At 35.5% G+C, this 14,402-nt stretch overlaps 1 protein-coding gene across 1 annotated transcript; it reads left to right on the top strand.

Annotated features, from left to right (window-relative positions):
• Window positions 1-3,132: 3,132 nt before the first annotated feature.
• On the top strand, window positions 3,133-5,877 carry LOC145105763 (putative L-gulonolactone oxidase 6). Its single transcript, XM_079042836.1, has 4 exons — window positions 3,133-3,892; window positions 3,982-4,237; window positions 4,864-4,965; window positions 5,052-5,877. Exons 1-4 carry the CDS (start codon window positions 3,215-3,217, stop codon window positions 5,756-5,758), a joined length of 1,743 nt encoding a protein of 580 aa, XP_078898962.1. The 5' UTR covers window positions 3,133-3,214; the 3' UTR covers window positions 5,759-5,877.
• Window positions 5,878-14,402: the final 8,525 nt, after the last annotated feature.

The raw sequence follows: 14,402 nt of genomic DNA, 5'->3' as shown, positions 1-14,402 counted from the left end.
ATAATTCTCAAGTCGGTGCATTAACCCAACAATGGCAATACGTTCAACAATACATGCACCAAATACAACAAGTGTATACAACTCATTGGCATCCGTAATTCCTAACTTCCAACCACCATCAATGTCATAATTTCCATTCAATCTGAATATGTTTCCACAAAATACCCCCGAAGCAACCAACGAGACCGAGGAGAACGAGAACGAGAATGATGAAGATTATGATTGATCTTTTATGTTATTTTGAACAATATTTGTTAAAGACTTTTTTTTTGTGTTATTTTAGTATGTAGATCTTGAATTTAAAATTTAATGGTTTGTTATGCTTATTATTCTACATATCTTTAAAATTGAAATTTAATGGTTTGAAAAAACAGGTTTGGTAAATATAATAAAAACTATGAAAAAAAAAAACTATACCGACAACAAGTCGTCGGTATAAATGATTACTGTTAAAATGGTTTTCACCTTCGCCGACGAAAAGTTGTCTATATAGATAAAACAGAAGTTGGCGGTTATCATCAATTCCTGACGGCATGTCGTCTAAATAGCGTTAACATTTCCCGACGACTTGTCGTCGGTATAGATTACCTTTATACCGACGGCTTGTCGTCTGAATTGTTATATAATAAAACTTTTTTTCCTCGAAAATCAATTTTGACGACCCTTGGCGACTTGTCGTAGCACTGGTTGACCTATACTGACGACATTTATCCCGACGTCATTTTCGATTTTTACCGACGGGGCTATACCGACAACTCTGTATGGACGACAAGTCGTCAGTACAGCTAGGTTTTACCGACGACTTGTCACCGGAATAGTGGTCAAAAATGTCATCGGCATAGGTGTCGATTCTTGTAGTGTTTGGATTTAAAATTTACGTTTAACACCGTGTTTGGATTCTTGTAGTCTTTTGCCAACTTTTTTTTGCTTTTCATATTGTAGAGACATGGGAAGTTTTCATTGGAAGGATTTCAACACTAACGGCGTGGGCTACGGGAAATATATCTTGATTTGGGCTATAGAAAATCGAGGTGAGAATTCAAATTAGTTATTAGGCAACATGGGCCAATTCTCATATGACTGATTTTGGTTCATGGACCCAAAACCTGGGGCGTGGTGATTTACGTATTGATGATGATAGTTTAGGTAGACTCTAGTCCAGCAGGTGAATTTGACCTCACCTCGTTGTATTTCTTCTCCTTCGTCTAGCTATTCGCTAGTGGGTGGCTTAATTTGTTTTGTACTTTTATATATGTGTTTTCCTGTTCAAAAAAGAAGGAAAAAAAGGGAGGTAGAAAAAAATAGACGTTATGGTAATACAATACCCACGGGTCATTCCAGAAAAGTAACAAATCACCAACGTATCCAACTGAAGTTCTTCTATGTGCCAATGTATTTGACTATCTGTGAACACACAGCATGTTTGTTGCAACTATGAAACGACTATGATAGACATCTGTCTATGCTATGAATGGCAACGAAACGATCGCTTGTTGCCAAAGTGAGTCTTTCTCCACTCTAAACCGCAACCACCAACTACTATAAACTATAATTACATAATTCTACTTGCTCTACAGTTTCTTTCCATAATTAAAAGCTATTATTCTAATTGATAAAAATAGTTTTTTCTAAACCAAGGTGCATTAATCATTATTAAATTCAGCATCATTATATTTTAAATTAAATAATATCCGAACAAGGTATTTTTAAACAGCTTGAATTGACTTGTTGCAAATGATCGACATGACTTGTTTGGCTTTCAAGATATGAGAAGCCATGTGCTTTACTTCAAAGACAAAAGGATTCATGGTCAGAAATAATATATATATATATATATATATATATATATATATATATATATATATATATATATATATATATATATATATATATATATATATATATATATATATATATATATATATATATATATATAAGAGGGTTCAATTGAGAAAAAAAAAAAGATTGAGAATGGGGGAATCATTCTCAGCCACACATTTATTTTGCTGCAAAACACTTAGGCGTACCGTCGGAAATGGATAACGGATAAACATGTGTTTTCCAACCAAAGATGTTTCCTTAAACTATGCTAATCATTACCTTAATATACACAAAAACATATTTTTTTTTCGTTTTTTTATTTTTAGAAAGCCATTATTATCGAGAAATTATTTTAAATATATCAAAATTCATAATTTTTTATTCTGTATAAATAGACATCCATATTGATATACTTTTAAGATAAAATAAAAAAATTATTTTTTTTAGAGTTTCAGCTCTTGTTATTCATAAGTGAATAAAAAACTCTATCAGATTTTTATTACAGTATATTCGTTATTCATTTATGAATAAAACGTATGCGTAACTTTTTTTATAGTTTAAGTACCGTTCATATATGAATATGACACGCAATAAAATTTTCTTACTTCAAATATATTTTTTACATCATCTTTCATCATATATTATATTTATATATTAATAAAACGTGTATTAGTTGTCGTCATATTTTATATTCATATATGAATAAAACATTTATCAGATTTTTGTTACAGTTAATTTGTTATTCATATATGAATAAGTAGTATAAATGATACTTAAACTGTAAAAAAAATTAATTATATATTTTTATTCATAAGTGAATAACGAATGTACTGTAGCAAAAATCTGATGTATTTTTATTCATTTATGAATAACGATAGCTGAAAATATAAAAAAAAAATTATTTTATCTTAAAAGTATATCAATATGGATGTCTATTTGTAGAGAATAAAAAATCATAAATTTTGGTATATTTAAAATCATTTTTCGATATAAATAGCTTCTTAAAAATTAAAAAAACAAAAAAAAACCTATGTTTTTTTTATATATTAAGGTAATGATTAGCATAGTTTAAGGAAACATGTTTTGTTGGAAACACATGTGTATTCCTTATCCATTTCCGCTGGTACAACAAATGCTTTTGCGGCAAAAATAAATGAGTGGCTGAGAACGATTCCCCCATTCTCAACTTTTTTTATTTTCTCAATTGAACTTACCTCTCTCTCTCTCTATATATATATATATATATATATATATATATATATATATATATGTGTGTGTGTGTGTGTGTGTGATTACCCTTTTAAGCCAACATTTCATATTGCTTATATATGTATGAATATGTTCTACGATTCTCCTATTTTAACACTTCTTATATATCTTCATGTAGTGTAGCATGTTGTTATCACGACCAACTTTAACACTGAAATTGGCCTTCTTCATGATAACCACAATCGCACAATGTAATCCTCCAGAAGAGCCCATCAGATGTTCAACCAATTTCACAAACTGCACCATCACTAACTCTTATGGGGCATTTCCTGATCGTAGCATCTGCCTTGCAGCTGAGGTCGCATACCCTTCATCTGAAGAAGACCTTGTCTCATTAGTCGCCAAAGGTACGCAAGCAAACAGAAAGATGAGAGTAGCCACTCGGTATTCGCACAGCATACCAAAGTTGGTTTGTCCTGAAGGCAATGGACTCATTATTAGTACAGAAAATCTCAACCGTATTATTAAAATCGACAAAGATAACATGCTTATAACACTAGAGAGTGGTGTGACGTTGAGGCAACTCATTGATGAAGCTGCAAAAAGTGGGTTGGTTTTACCTTATACTCCTTATTGGTGGGGTTTAACAATAGGAGGTATGTTAGGTACGGGTGCACATGGTAGCACCCTTTGGGGTAAAGGTAGTGCCATTCATGACTATGTGGTTAGAATGCGGATTGTCTCCCCAGGTCGTCCTGAAGAAGGTTATGCTAAAGTTCGTACACTAGAAGAAAATGGCGAGTCTGATAGTGACATGAATGCTGCTAAAGTTTCTCTTGGAGTACTCGGAGTCATTTCTCAAGTATATATATTATTTGCTTTGATTTTGTAGTTTCTTTTTACATGAAAAATACATCAAACTTGATCTAAATTTGAACCCGTAACTTATAGGTGACTCTAAGGATGCAGCCATTGTTCAAGAGAAGCATTACCTTTGTAACCCAAAACGATACTGACTTGTCAGATCAAGCTGTAACCTTTGGGAGACAACATGAGTTTGCAGACATGATATGGTACCCAAGTCAAAAACAAGTTGTTTATCGGATTGATGATCGAGTCTCAACCAATGTGTCTGGAAATGGTCTCTGGGATCACCCTGGTTTTCGGGCCATCCCTTCACTTGTACTCCTTATTTTAAGATCTACAGGTACTCAGGCATGACCATACATACACACACAACTGCAAACACATCCATACGGACACTCGTATACAGTTTTCTCTAGCCATTGTTTAATTGTTTGCAAACAAAGTTACACAACTTTGGGCATCCACAATGTATTGAACGTTTTAGAGTTTAACGGATTAATGTCACATCATCTATCTACTAATCATACAATTCTACCAAAAATTTTCTATTAAAAAACAATAAATCATTTATTAAAAAACTTTTATTTTTTTCATTGAAGAGTTCAATGAACATTAAGCTCCGCATCCATTGAACGTTAGTTAGGCATGGCATCTCATTCAACTTTTCCATTAAATTATTCATATCGGATGCTCTCAAAAGACATTGTACTAAACATAAGCGGGTTTACTCTAAAACTTGTTAAGCTAGGTTGTATGTGCCATATTGTATTAGTGAGTTTGTATAACTCCTATATATATATATATATATATATATATATATATATATATATATATATATATATATATATATATATATATATATATATATATATATATATATATATATATATTCATCAACCATGGCTTTTAGAAAAGGATAAAAAGGAACTATATATTATCATAATTCTCAACAATTAATAAATGTAGAGGAAGGTCAAGAAGCGAGAGGTGATGTTTCTGGAAAGTGTATTGGTGGAAAACTTACTATAAACACTCTAATAAAGGGTGCATACGGGCTAACCAATGATGGTAAGCATGTTTAGACCTCAAAATTTTCCACAATTAGTCGTTGAAATAAATATAACTATATATAATCAAGTATATATTTTATGTAGGTATTATCTTTAAGGGGTACCCTGTGGTTGGATATCAAAATCGACTCCAAGCATCAGGGGGTTGCTTAAAAGGCCACAAGGATGCCGAACTCACAGCATGTTCATGGGATCCTCGAGTCAAGGGTTTATTCTTTCACCAGACTACATTTAGCATCGGCCTTTCGAAAGCCAAAGATTTCATCCAAGACGTACAGAAGCTCGTAAGTATAGCACCACGATCCTTGTGTGGAGTAGATCTCTATAACGGCATCCTTATGAGATATGTTACGGGTTCAAAGGCTTACTTAGGCAAACAAGAAGACTCATTGGATTTCGACATCACTTATTACAGAAGTAAAGATCCAAAAAATCCAAGACTTTTTGAGGACGTTCTTGAAGAGATTGAGCAAATGGCTGTTTTTAAGTATGGTGGTCTACCACATTGGGGAAAGAATCGAAATGTGGCATTCGAAGGGTCTATTAAGAAGTACAGAAAGGGTAGAGAGTTTCTTAAGGTTAAGCAGAAGTTCGATTCATTAGGTTTGTTCTCAAGTGAGTGGACAGATCAAATTTTAGGACTCAAAAGTGGGCTAAGCATGTTTAAAGATGGATGTGCACTTGAGGGACTGTGTGTGTGTTCACTAGACATTCATTGTGCACCCCAAAATGGTTATTTATGTAGACCTGGAAAAGTCTTTGAAGATGCAAGGGTTTGTACTTTAGTTTAAACGCTAATCAAATGGGTACTTTGCTCAGATGGATTTAGTTAGCTCTATAATTCTAAAGCGACGAGTTTGTGTCTTTTCGAAGACATGGGTATGTAAATTGAGATATTGTTTCAGGAAAACCTTACTAATGCTAATAAGATTATTTGTATATGAGAAGTACTCTATAGGGTGAGGATGAGAAGCAGGTATCTGACACTGGAACCGAAACCATGTAGGAATCGCCGGTTTCGAAACTGGAACCGCCTTAAACGGTTCTGGTTCCGGTTTTTTATTTTTCGGAACCGCTACCCGTCAGATAACTGCCGGAACCGGTTATATATATATATATATATATATATATATATATATATATATATATATATATATATATATATATATATATATATATATAGACACACACATATATATTATGAAAGTTCATGAAAAACTCTCTGATGTAATACACATATATATTATGAAAGTTCATGAAAAAACTCTCTGATGTAATACACGAGAGTTACGATGATATATATAGGTAAATAAGTTACAAGAACACCCCTCTAACTAATAAATAACTTACATGAACACCCCTCTAACTAATGAAAAAATACATAATGGTACAAGAACTATATTTGTCTAATATCCCCCTTCAAGCGAATCGGTGGCGGTCCAAGGCGTAGCATGTGACGAAACTGTTCAAACTGTCGTCGTGGAAAGCTCTTAGTAAAAATGTCTGCTACCTGAAGCTTGGTAGGAACAAACATGGTAACGAGTTTCCCAGATACAACGAGCTCACGAACAAAATGGTAGTCAAGATCGATATGTTTGGCGCGCTTATGAGACACTGGGTTTTGTGTGAGAAATAGGGCACTCTGATTATCACACAAGATGGTCGGACGGCCAGTGGGAAGAAAGTGAAGCTCACACAACAAGTGAGTAATCCATATGAGTTCAGCAGCAGTGTTAGCCATGGCTCGATATTCAGATTCACAACTGGAGTGAGAGACCGTAGGCTGCTTTTTGGCGCTCCAGGATACAAGATTACCCCCCAGGAAGATCGAGTACCCATAGGTGGACCGGCGCGTATCCAAACAACGAGCCCAATCCGCATCAGAATAACCAACAAGGTTCGTAGATGTTGGTCTCGAAAAAGTAAGACCATAAGAGAGGGTGCCCTTAACATATCGGATAAGCCGCTTGACCGCCTGATAGTGATCAATAGTAGGAGCCTGAAGAAACTGGCTAACCTGATTAACAGCATAAGAAATATCAGGACGGGTGATGGTCAAATATTGCAAAGCCCCAACAAGAGAACGATAATGGGTCGGATCCTCATAAGGTGTACCAGATGCTACAAAAGAGACACTCGGGGATAGAGGGGTCGCCACGGGCTTCGACTCAAGTAGGCCATCACGGGAAACAATAGCATGAGCATACTTGGACTGACTAAGAAACAACCCGGACGAAAGACGCTTGGCTTCCAAACCGAGAAAGTAGTTGAGGTGACCGAGATCCTTGATCTTGAATTCGGTGTGAAGCTTGGAGATAAAAGAGCGAATAACAGCCGAGTCGGAGCCTGTTAGGATAAGGTCATCTACATATACGAGTAGGTATAAAAGACAAGCACCACGTTGAAACACAAACAAAGAGGGATCCGCACGACTACAAGTGAACCCATTTGCCACAAGAAAGGAGCTCAAGCGATGAAACCATACCCTAGGAGCTTGTTTGAGGCCATAAATGGCCTTGTTGAGCGTGCAAACATGATTAGGGTAACGAGGATCCTCGAACCCGGGTGGTTGCCGCATATACACCGTATCGGACAAGTGGCCATGAAGAAAGACGTTGTTCACATCAAGCTGGTGGAGCGGCCAGATATGAATAACAGCTAGACCTAGCAAAACATGACACGACACGAACCCGACACGAAATTAGCGGGTTAGGGTCAGAGATTTCGACACGTTTATGTAAACGGGTTGACACGACACGACACGATAATTAAACGGGTAGGGTTAGGGTCAAGACTTTCAACTCGAAGATGACTCGAAGATGACTCGAATATGACCCGTTTAATTATATATTATTTACAAAAAATTTCATATTTTTATCAATATATTATATGTTATAGACTTGTAGTGGGCCAAACTCAAGAATTAGAAGTAATATTCAAATTTTCAAAGTTACTTAATTTTAGTCATCCTCACTACATATCCCTTTTGCTCCCCAACTTTAACTCTTTTCATTTTTCCTTCTAAACTTACTATAAATTTTGTCATTCTATCTCATAACTCTAGTGTTTCACTTTTTCCTTTTTTCCTCCACAACTCCTACTTTCCAACCTTTAAAATATTTCAACCCGACATGACACAACATATTTACAAGGTCTAAACCTTAACCCGAAACCCGACACGAAACTGACACGAAAATAAACGGGTTGACACGGCACGACACGATAATTAAACGGGTCGGGTTAGGGTCAAGCCCTTTCAACCCGTTTAATGTCTTGACACGACACGAACCCGACACGACACGACACGTTTGCCAGGTCTAATAACAGCAATAGTCAAGACAACCCGGACGGTTGCCGCCTTCACTACCGGGCTAAAAGTATGAGAAAAATCGAGACCGGGAATTTGACTAAAACCTTGAGCAACAAGGCGTGCTTTATGTCGATCAATAGATCCATCGGCGAAGTACTTGGTCCGAAAAATCCAACGATACCCCACCACATTCGTGTTGCCAGGATGGGGAACCAAAGACCAAGTGTGATTCTGTGAAAGTGCATGCATTTCGGAGCGCATGGCGCCAACCCATTTGGAATCCCTGAGAGCCTCAATATGCGTTGTCGGGTCAACAGAGGCAAACAGAGCAGCATAAAGTCCACCATCAGATGTATGAGAAAGGTCTGCCCAATGCCTTGGTTTAAAAATCCCAGATTTTGCTCGAGTGGTCATGGGGTGCCCGATAGGAGCAACACGAGCCGAGGCCGATGGAGTAGAGGGCGAGGGGGTAGCAACCTCAACATCGGGTAGTGACGGATCCGAATCAGAACCCGATGCAGGTTCAGTGTCAGAGCCGTGATCAGAGTCCGAGGTAGAGGAAGAGGAGTCTGAGGCATACACTGTAGAAGCAGGATCGGGTTGGGGGGGGCTCGACTTGGGATGACGGCATCGGAGGATCATCACATACAGTACATGGAGCTGGAGGCGAGGCCGGTGGAGCGGGTTTTGAGACAGCAACGGGCACGGACACACACGGAAAATCATCCAAAAAAGAGTGAAGTGGTAAATCAACGATTGCGTTGTGCGTGGCAGCGGTGTCAAAAGGAAAACACAACTCATCAAACCGAGCATGGCGTGTGATATAGATGCGCGAGGATCTAGGATCAAGACATAAGTAACCTTTGTATTGGGAGTGATATCCAAGAAAAACGCAGGGAATGCTCCGTGGAGACAATTTATGAGCCGAATAATCCCGCAAATAAGGGTAGACCCGGCACCCGAACGGGCAAAAATTATCATAAGGTGGCACCCGACCAAACAACATCTCAAAAGGAGAACGATAGCCAAGAACTTTTGAAGGCAAGCGATTAATAATATACACCGCGGTGCTAAAGGCATGAACCCAATAAGAGGCGGGTATGTGACCATGAAACATCATGGCAAGGCCTGTTTCAATTATATGTCGATGCTTGCGTTCGGCTCGTCCGTTTTGTTGCAGGGTGTACGGACACGGAATCTGATGAAAAATGCCACGCGAGTTTAATAAGCCATTCACACGGTAGTTTAAAAATTCCGTACCCCCATCACTTTGAAAAACTTTAAGCTTGGTGGAAAATTGATTTTCCACAAAAGTGAGAAATGAGACGAAAACATCATAAAATTCTGATTTGGCCTTGAGTGGATACAACCATGTAAAGCGCGAATAATCGTCCACAAAAGAGACATAGTAGCGATATGAATTAACCGACGAAACGGGTGACGGCCCCCATAAATCACAATGCACCAAATCCAATATATGTAAAGCACGTTTAGTATTATTAGAAAATGGCAAGCGACGAGACTTAGCAAGTTCACAAGGAGAGCAAATATTTGGTTTTGGCAACACACTAGAAACAAATAAAAGTCCAAGTTTATTTAACATAGAAATAGTGTCAAAAGACACATGTCCCAATCTGGAGTGCCAAAGTTCAAAAGAGGCACGCGGCTTTGATCCGGCAAAAAACGCATAAGCTTTGGGAGAAGTGGCTAGAACATAGAGCCCACGATCACATTTTCCTTGTGCTAGGACCTGCTTCGTTGTTCGATCCTGAATGAAAAATGAAGAAGCAGAAAAAAGAACATCCACAGGATTGTCACGCGTTAGTTTACTAATGGATAATAAATTTTTGGTGAGGCGGGGAACCACCAATACATCCCACAAGTGAATACCATTAGCAATTTTGTAAGAACCAATAGAAGAGATGTTGAGTGTATTACCATTTCCGAATTGGACCGAAGAGTCACCACTATACGGCTCGACATTAGACACCGATCCGGTGGAAGACACCATGTGATCGGAGGCGCCGGAATCAACAAACCAATCTGGGCCGGAAGGAGTAACTTGACACTTGGTTAAAAAAGCTTTGGCGAGATCAACATCACGCATGGGTGAAGGGGACACAAAATATTGAAGTTGAGGGCACTGGTTCGCGTAGTGGCCATTTTGGCGACAAAGTTGACAATGAGGCGGCCGGCGTCCACGACCGCGACCACCACGAAACGAGCGACCACCCCGACCCCGACCATCATTCGAACCCGAGGAGGGAGTGGCGCCGGTAGAAAAAGCAACCGAGGGAGTGGTGTCAACAAGTCACGAAACCCAAAAACAGCCCCGGAAGCACGGATGGCGGTGGAAAAATTCTCAAACGAGGCACTGAGACCGCAAAGAAACCAATGAGTTTTGTCAGTTTCCTCCACCCCTTGACCAATGGCGGCAAGTTGATCACAAACGGACTTGAATTTTCGGCCAAATTCTGAAACGGTGGAGGAACCCTTGGTAAGATGGCGTAGTTGATCACGAAGATTTTGGGCACGCTCTAAGGAGGAGTTGTCGTAGGCGGCTTCAAGGGCTACCCAAATGTCACGAGCTGTTGAGAGGCCCACAATCTCAGAAAAAGCTTCTTCTGTGAGAGAAGCTTGAAGAAGAATAACAGCCCTTTGATCGGTGGAGACCCACTCTGCCAAGGCCGGATTCAAGGTCGGCTTGTTATCAACCAAAATGGAGGGTGGTGGGGACGGAACGGAGCCGTCAACATGACCAAGAATTTGCTGGTATTGTAAAAGAGGGATCATTTGATTCTTCCACAGAAGGTAATTTGATGAAGAAAGGCGAATGGTGATGAGATGCAAAATGGTGTTCATAGAGAGAGAGGAAGCATTAGAGTCGGACATGATGATGCAGCTGAAGGGTGAGGAAAGCTGATGGGTGGGAGAGGAAGAAGAAGGGAGAGACGGTTCTAGAGGGAGGGAAAAAGAAGGTTGGGAGTTACAGGGCTCTCTGATACCATATGAAAGTTAATGAAAAAACTCTTTGATGTAATACACGAGAGTTACGATGATATATATATATATATATATATATATATATATATATATATATATATATATATATATATATATATATATATATATATATATGATATATATAGGTAAATAAGTTACAAGAACACCCCTCTAACTAATAAATAACTTACATGAACACCCCTCTAACTAATGAAAAAATACATAATGGTACAAGAACTATATTTGTCTAATATATATATATATATATATATATATATATATATATATATATATATATAGGTAAGTTCAATTGAGAAAATAAAAAATGTTGAGAATGGGGGAATCATTCTCAGCTAATCATTTATTTTTGCCGCAAAAGCCTTCATCGTATCGGCGGAAATGGGAAAGGAATACACATGTGTTTTCCAACAAAACATGTTTCTTTAAACTATGCTAATCATTACCTTAATATATACAAAAACATAATTTTTTTCCTTTTTTTAATTTTTAAGAAGCTATTTTTATCGAAAAATGATTTTAAATACAACAAAATTTATAATTTTTTATTCTCTATAAATAGACATTCATATTGATATAGTTTTAAGATAAAATAAAAATTTTATTTTTTTATAGTTTCAGCTCTTGTTATTCATAAGTGAATAAAAATGCATCAGATTTTATTAGAGTACATTCGTTATTGACTTATGGATAAAAAGTATGATTAATTTTTTTATAGTTTAAATATCATTCATATATAAATATAACATATATAAAGTTTTTACAGTTTACATCAGCTCTCGTCACATGTTATAATCACATATGAATAAAACGTGTATTAGTCTTCCTCACAAGTTATATTATATATGGAAAACACATTTATCATAATTTTGTTACGGTTCATTTGTTATTCATATATGACTAAGTAGTTCAAAATTTTAAAACACGTCGTCTTTTATTAAAATACTACTTATTCATATTCGAATAACAAATAAACTACAACAAAAATCTGATAATTTTTTTATTTATATATGAATATAACATGTAACGACCATTAATACACATTTTATTTATATATAAATATAACGTGTGACGAAAGATGATGTAAAAAAAATATTTTAGGTAAAAAAGTTTTATTATGTGTTATATTTATATATGAATAATACTTAAACTGTAAAAAAGTTAAGCATACGTTTTATTCATAAATGAATAACAAATGTTGGTTTCAAAAGAATTGGTTTTGCCATCCAGAAAGGGTTAGCGGCGCAGCTTGTTGCCCGTTTGCCTTCAATCGATATGTATTGAACTATAATATTTTATCTTACAACCACAACCAAACCAATTTATAAATTAAAAAAAATAAAAAAATAAAAAAAATAACAAATTTACTGTAATAAAAAACTGATCGATTTTTATTCACTTATGAATAACGAGAGTTGAAACTCTAAAAAACAAATTTTTGTATTTTATCTTAAAACTATATCAATATGTATGTCTATTTATAGAGAATAACAAAATTATGAATTTTGATATATTTAAAATAATTTTTTGATAAAAATAGTTTTCTAAAAATAAAAAAAAAAACAAAAAACTATGTTTTTGTGTATACTAAGGTAATGATTAGCATAGTTTAAGGAAACATGTTTGGTTGGAAAACACATGTGTATCCATTATCCATTATCGTCGTTACGTCTAAGTGTTTTGCGGCAAGACAAATGTGTGGCTGGGAATGATTCCCTCATTCTCAACTTTTTTTTCTTAATTGAACCATCCTATATATATATATATATATATATATATATATATATATATATATATATATATATATATATATATATATATATATATATATATACGGCTTAGTGAATATGTGGCTGTTATCTATCGAACATTAGGTATAGAACCATCGAAACTGTGTCGTTTTAATTGAAATTATATTAAATAAATATCAATTCCACCCAATATTTTTTTTTGCTTCGTGATTTACACAATATGTTAGTTGGTTTTTATTATAAACTTTTGCATCAAATCTCTTCCCACAATCTAAATAGAAGCAACTGAAACACTAAAGTTGATGCTTGGAAGATACACTTCCGTGGTCATGTTAGAACTTGAAGCCCATGTCCATTGGCAGGTTTATGAAAGAAAAAAAAACTAATTGTTGTAATTGTAACAATTAAACATAAAATATTATCATTAATGCCTTTATTAATCTGTAATCACTAATCCAATTAATATCTAATAATCACTGCAATTTAATTTCTAACAAATCGATATCTAAAATTCTATCGTTAGCACACTAAAAGTTGGTGAACCGAAACAAAAATAGTAAAAATTTACTGATTTCCAATGGGTGGGTGGGTGACAAATGATGGTGTTTGGTAGCAGTTAGTGGTGATGGTGACAAAAGGTGGTGGAAGTCGGTGGTGATGGTGGTAGGTAGGGGTGGTATGCTCTAGAGTGTGTGTTTTTGTGAGTCGAATGTTCATAAGTGTGTGTGTTATGGAGAATAAAGACTTTTAGAGGGGGGTGGGTAATTCTTTTAATTAAAAATATTATCATAAATAAAAAAATAAAAAAACAAATCTAAAGGGTATAATAGTCTTTTTAAGTCGATAGAGACCAAAACTAATAAAAATCCAATTTTAAACCATTGGTGTATAGTCAAAAATTTTGGACAAAAACCATAGAATTTTTCTAACAGACACAATTTTTAAAATTTTGTCATCTATAAAATTTTGGACAAAAACCTACTATTTGGACCCAGATTTCCTTATAGGACCCTGTAATTATGATTTTTTAGTCAAACTGATGTTTTTTTCAACACCTGGGAAATTAAACTGTTTTGACTTTGAAAATTTTATATTTTTAGCTTTTTTCTGTTTTGAAAATTTAATATTTTCAGCTTTTTTCTGTAAAAAAAAGTCACTGAACACTGTAATTTGTTAATATCAAAGTTTATTTTAAATAATCTAACAATCTTATTTAATTTTTTTTAATTGAACTTCATTAATATCACAACATATATTATTATTATAACAAATTCAAACTCGATATTTACAAATTCAGTTTTGGTCTTCACAAATTCAGTTTTGATCTTCACAATTTACACCATTGATATCTAC

The sequence above is a fragment of the Lactuca virosa genome, chromosome 4 (assembly GCF_052849685.1).
Source record: "Lactuca virosa cultivar CGN04683 chromosome 4, Lactuca_virosa_CGN04683_v6, whole genome shotgun sequence".
NCBI classification, from domain to species: domain Eukaryota; kingdom Viridiplantae; phylum Streptophyta; class Magnoliopsida; order Asterales; family Asteraceae; genus Lactuca; species Lactuca virosa.
Note: the sequence above shows the minus strand (reverse complement) of the source record. Positions and strands in the feature narration are given on the sequence as shown.

Bases quoted from the DNA above. Each gene is read 5' to 3' on its own strand.
- LOC145105763 (XM_079042836.1), top strand. From the start codon at position 3,215: ATGTTGTTATCACGACCAACTTTAACACTGAAATTGGCCTTCTTCATG. The intron at 4,238-4,863 runs GTACTCAGGCAT...TAATAAATGTAG, and splicing joins CCTTATTTTAAGATCTACAG to AGGAAGGTCAAGAAGCGAGA. The intron at 4,966-5,051 runs GTAAGCATGTTT...TATTTTATGTAG, and splicing joins ATACGGGCTAACCAATGATG to GTATTATCTTTAAGGGGTAC.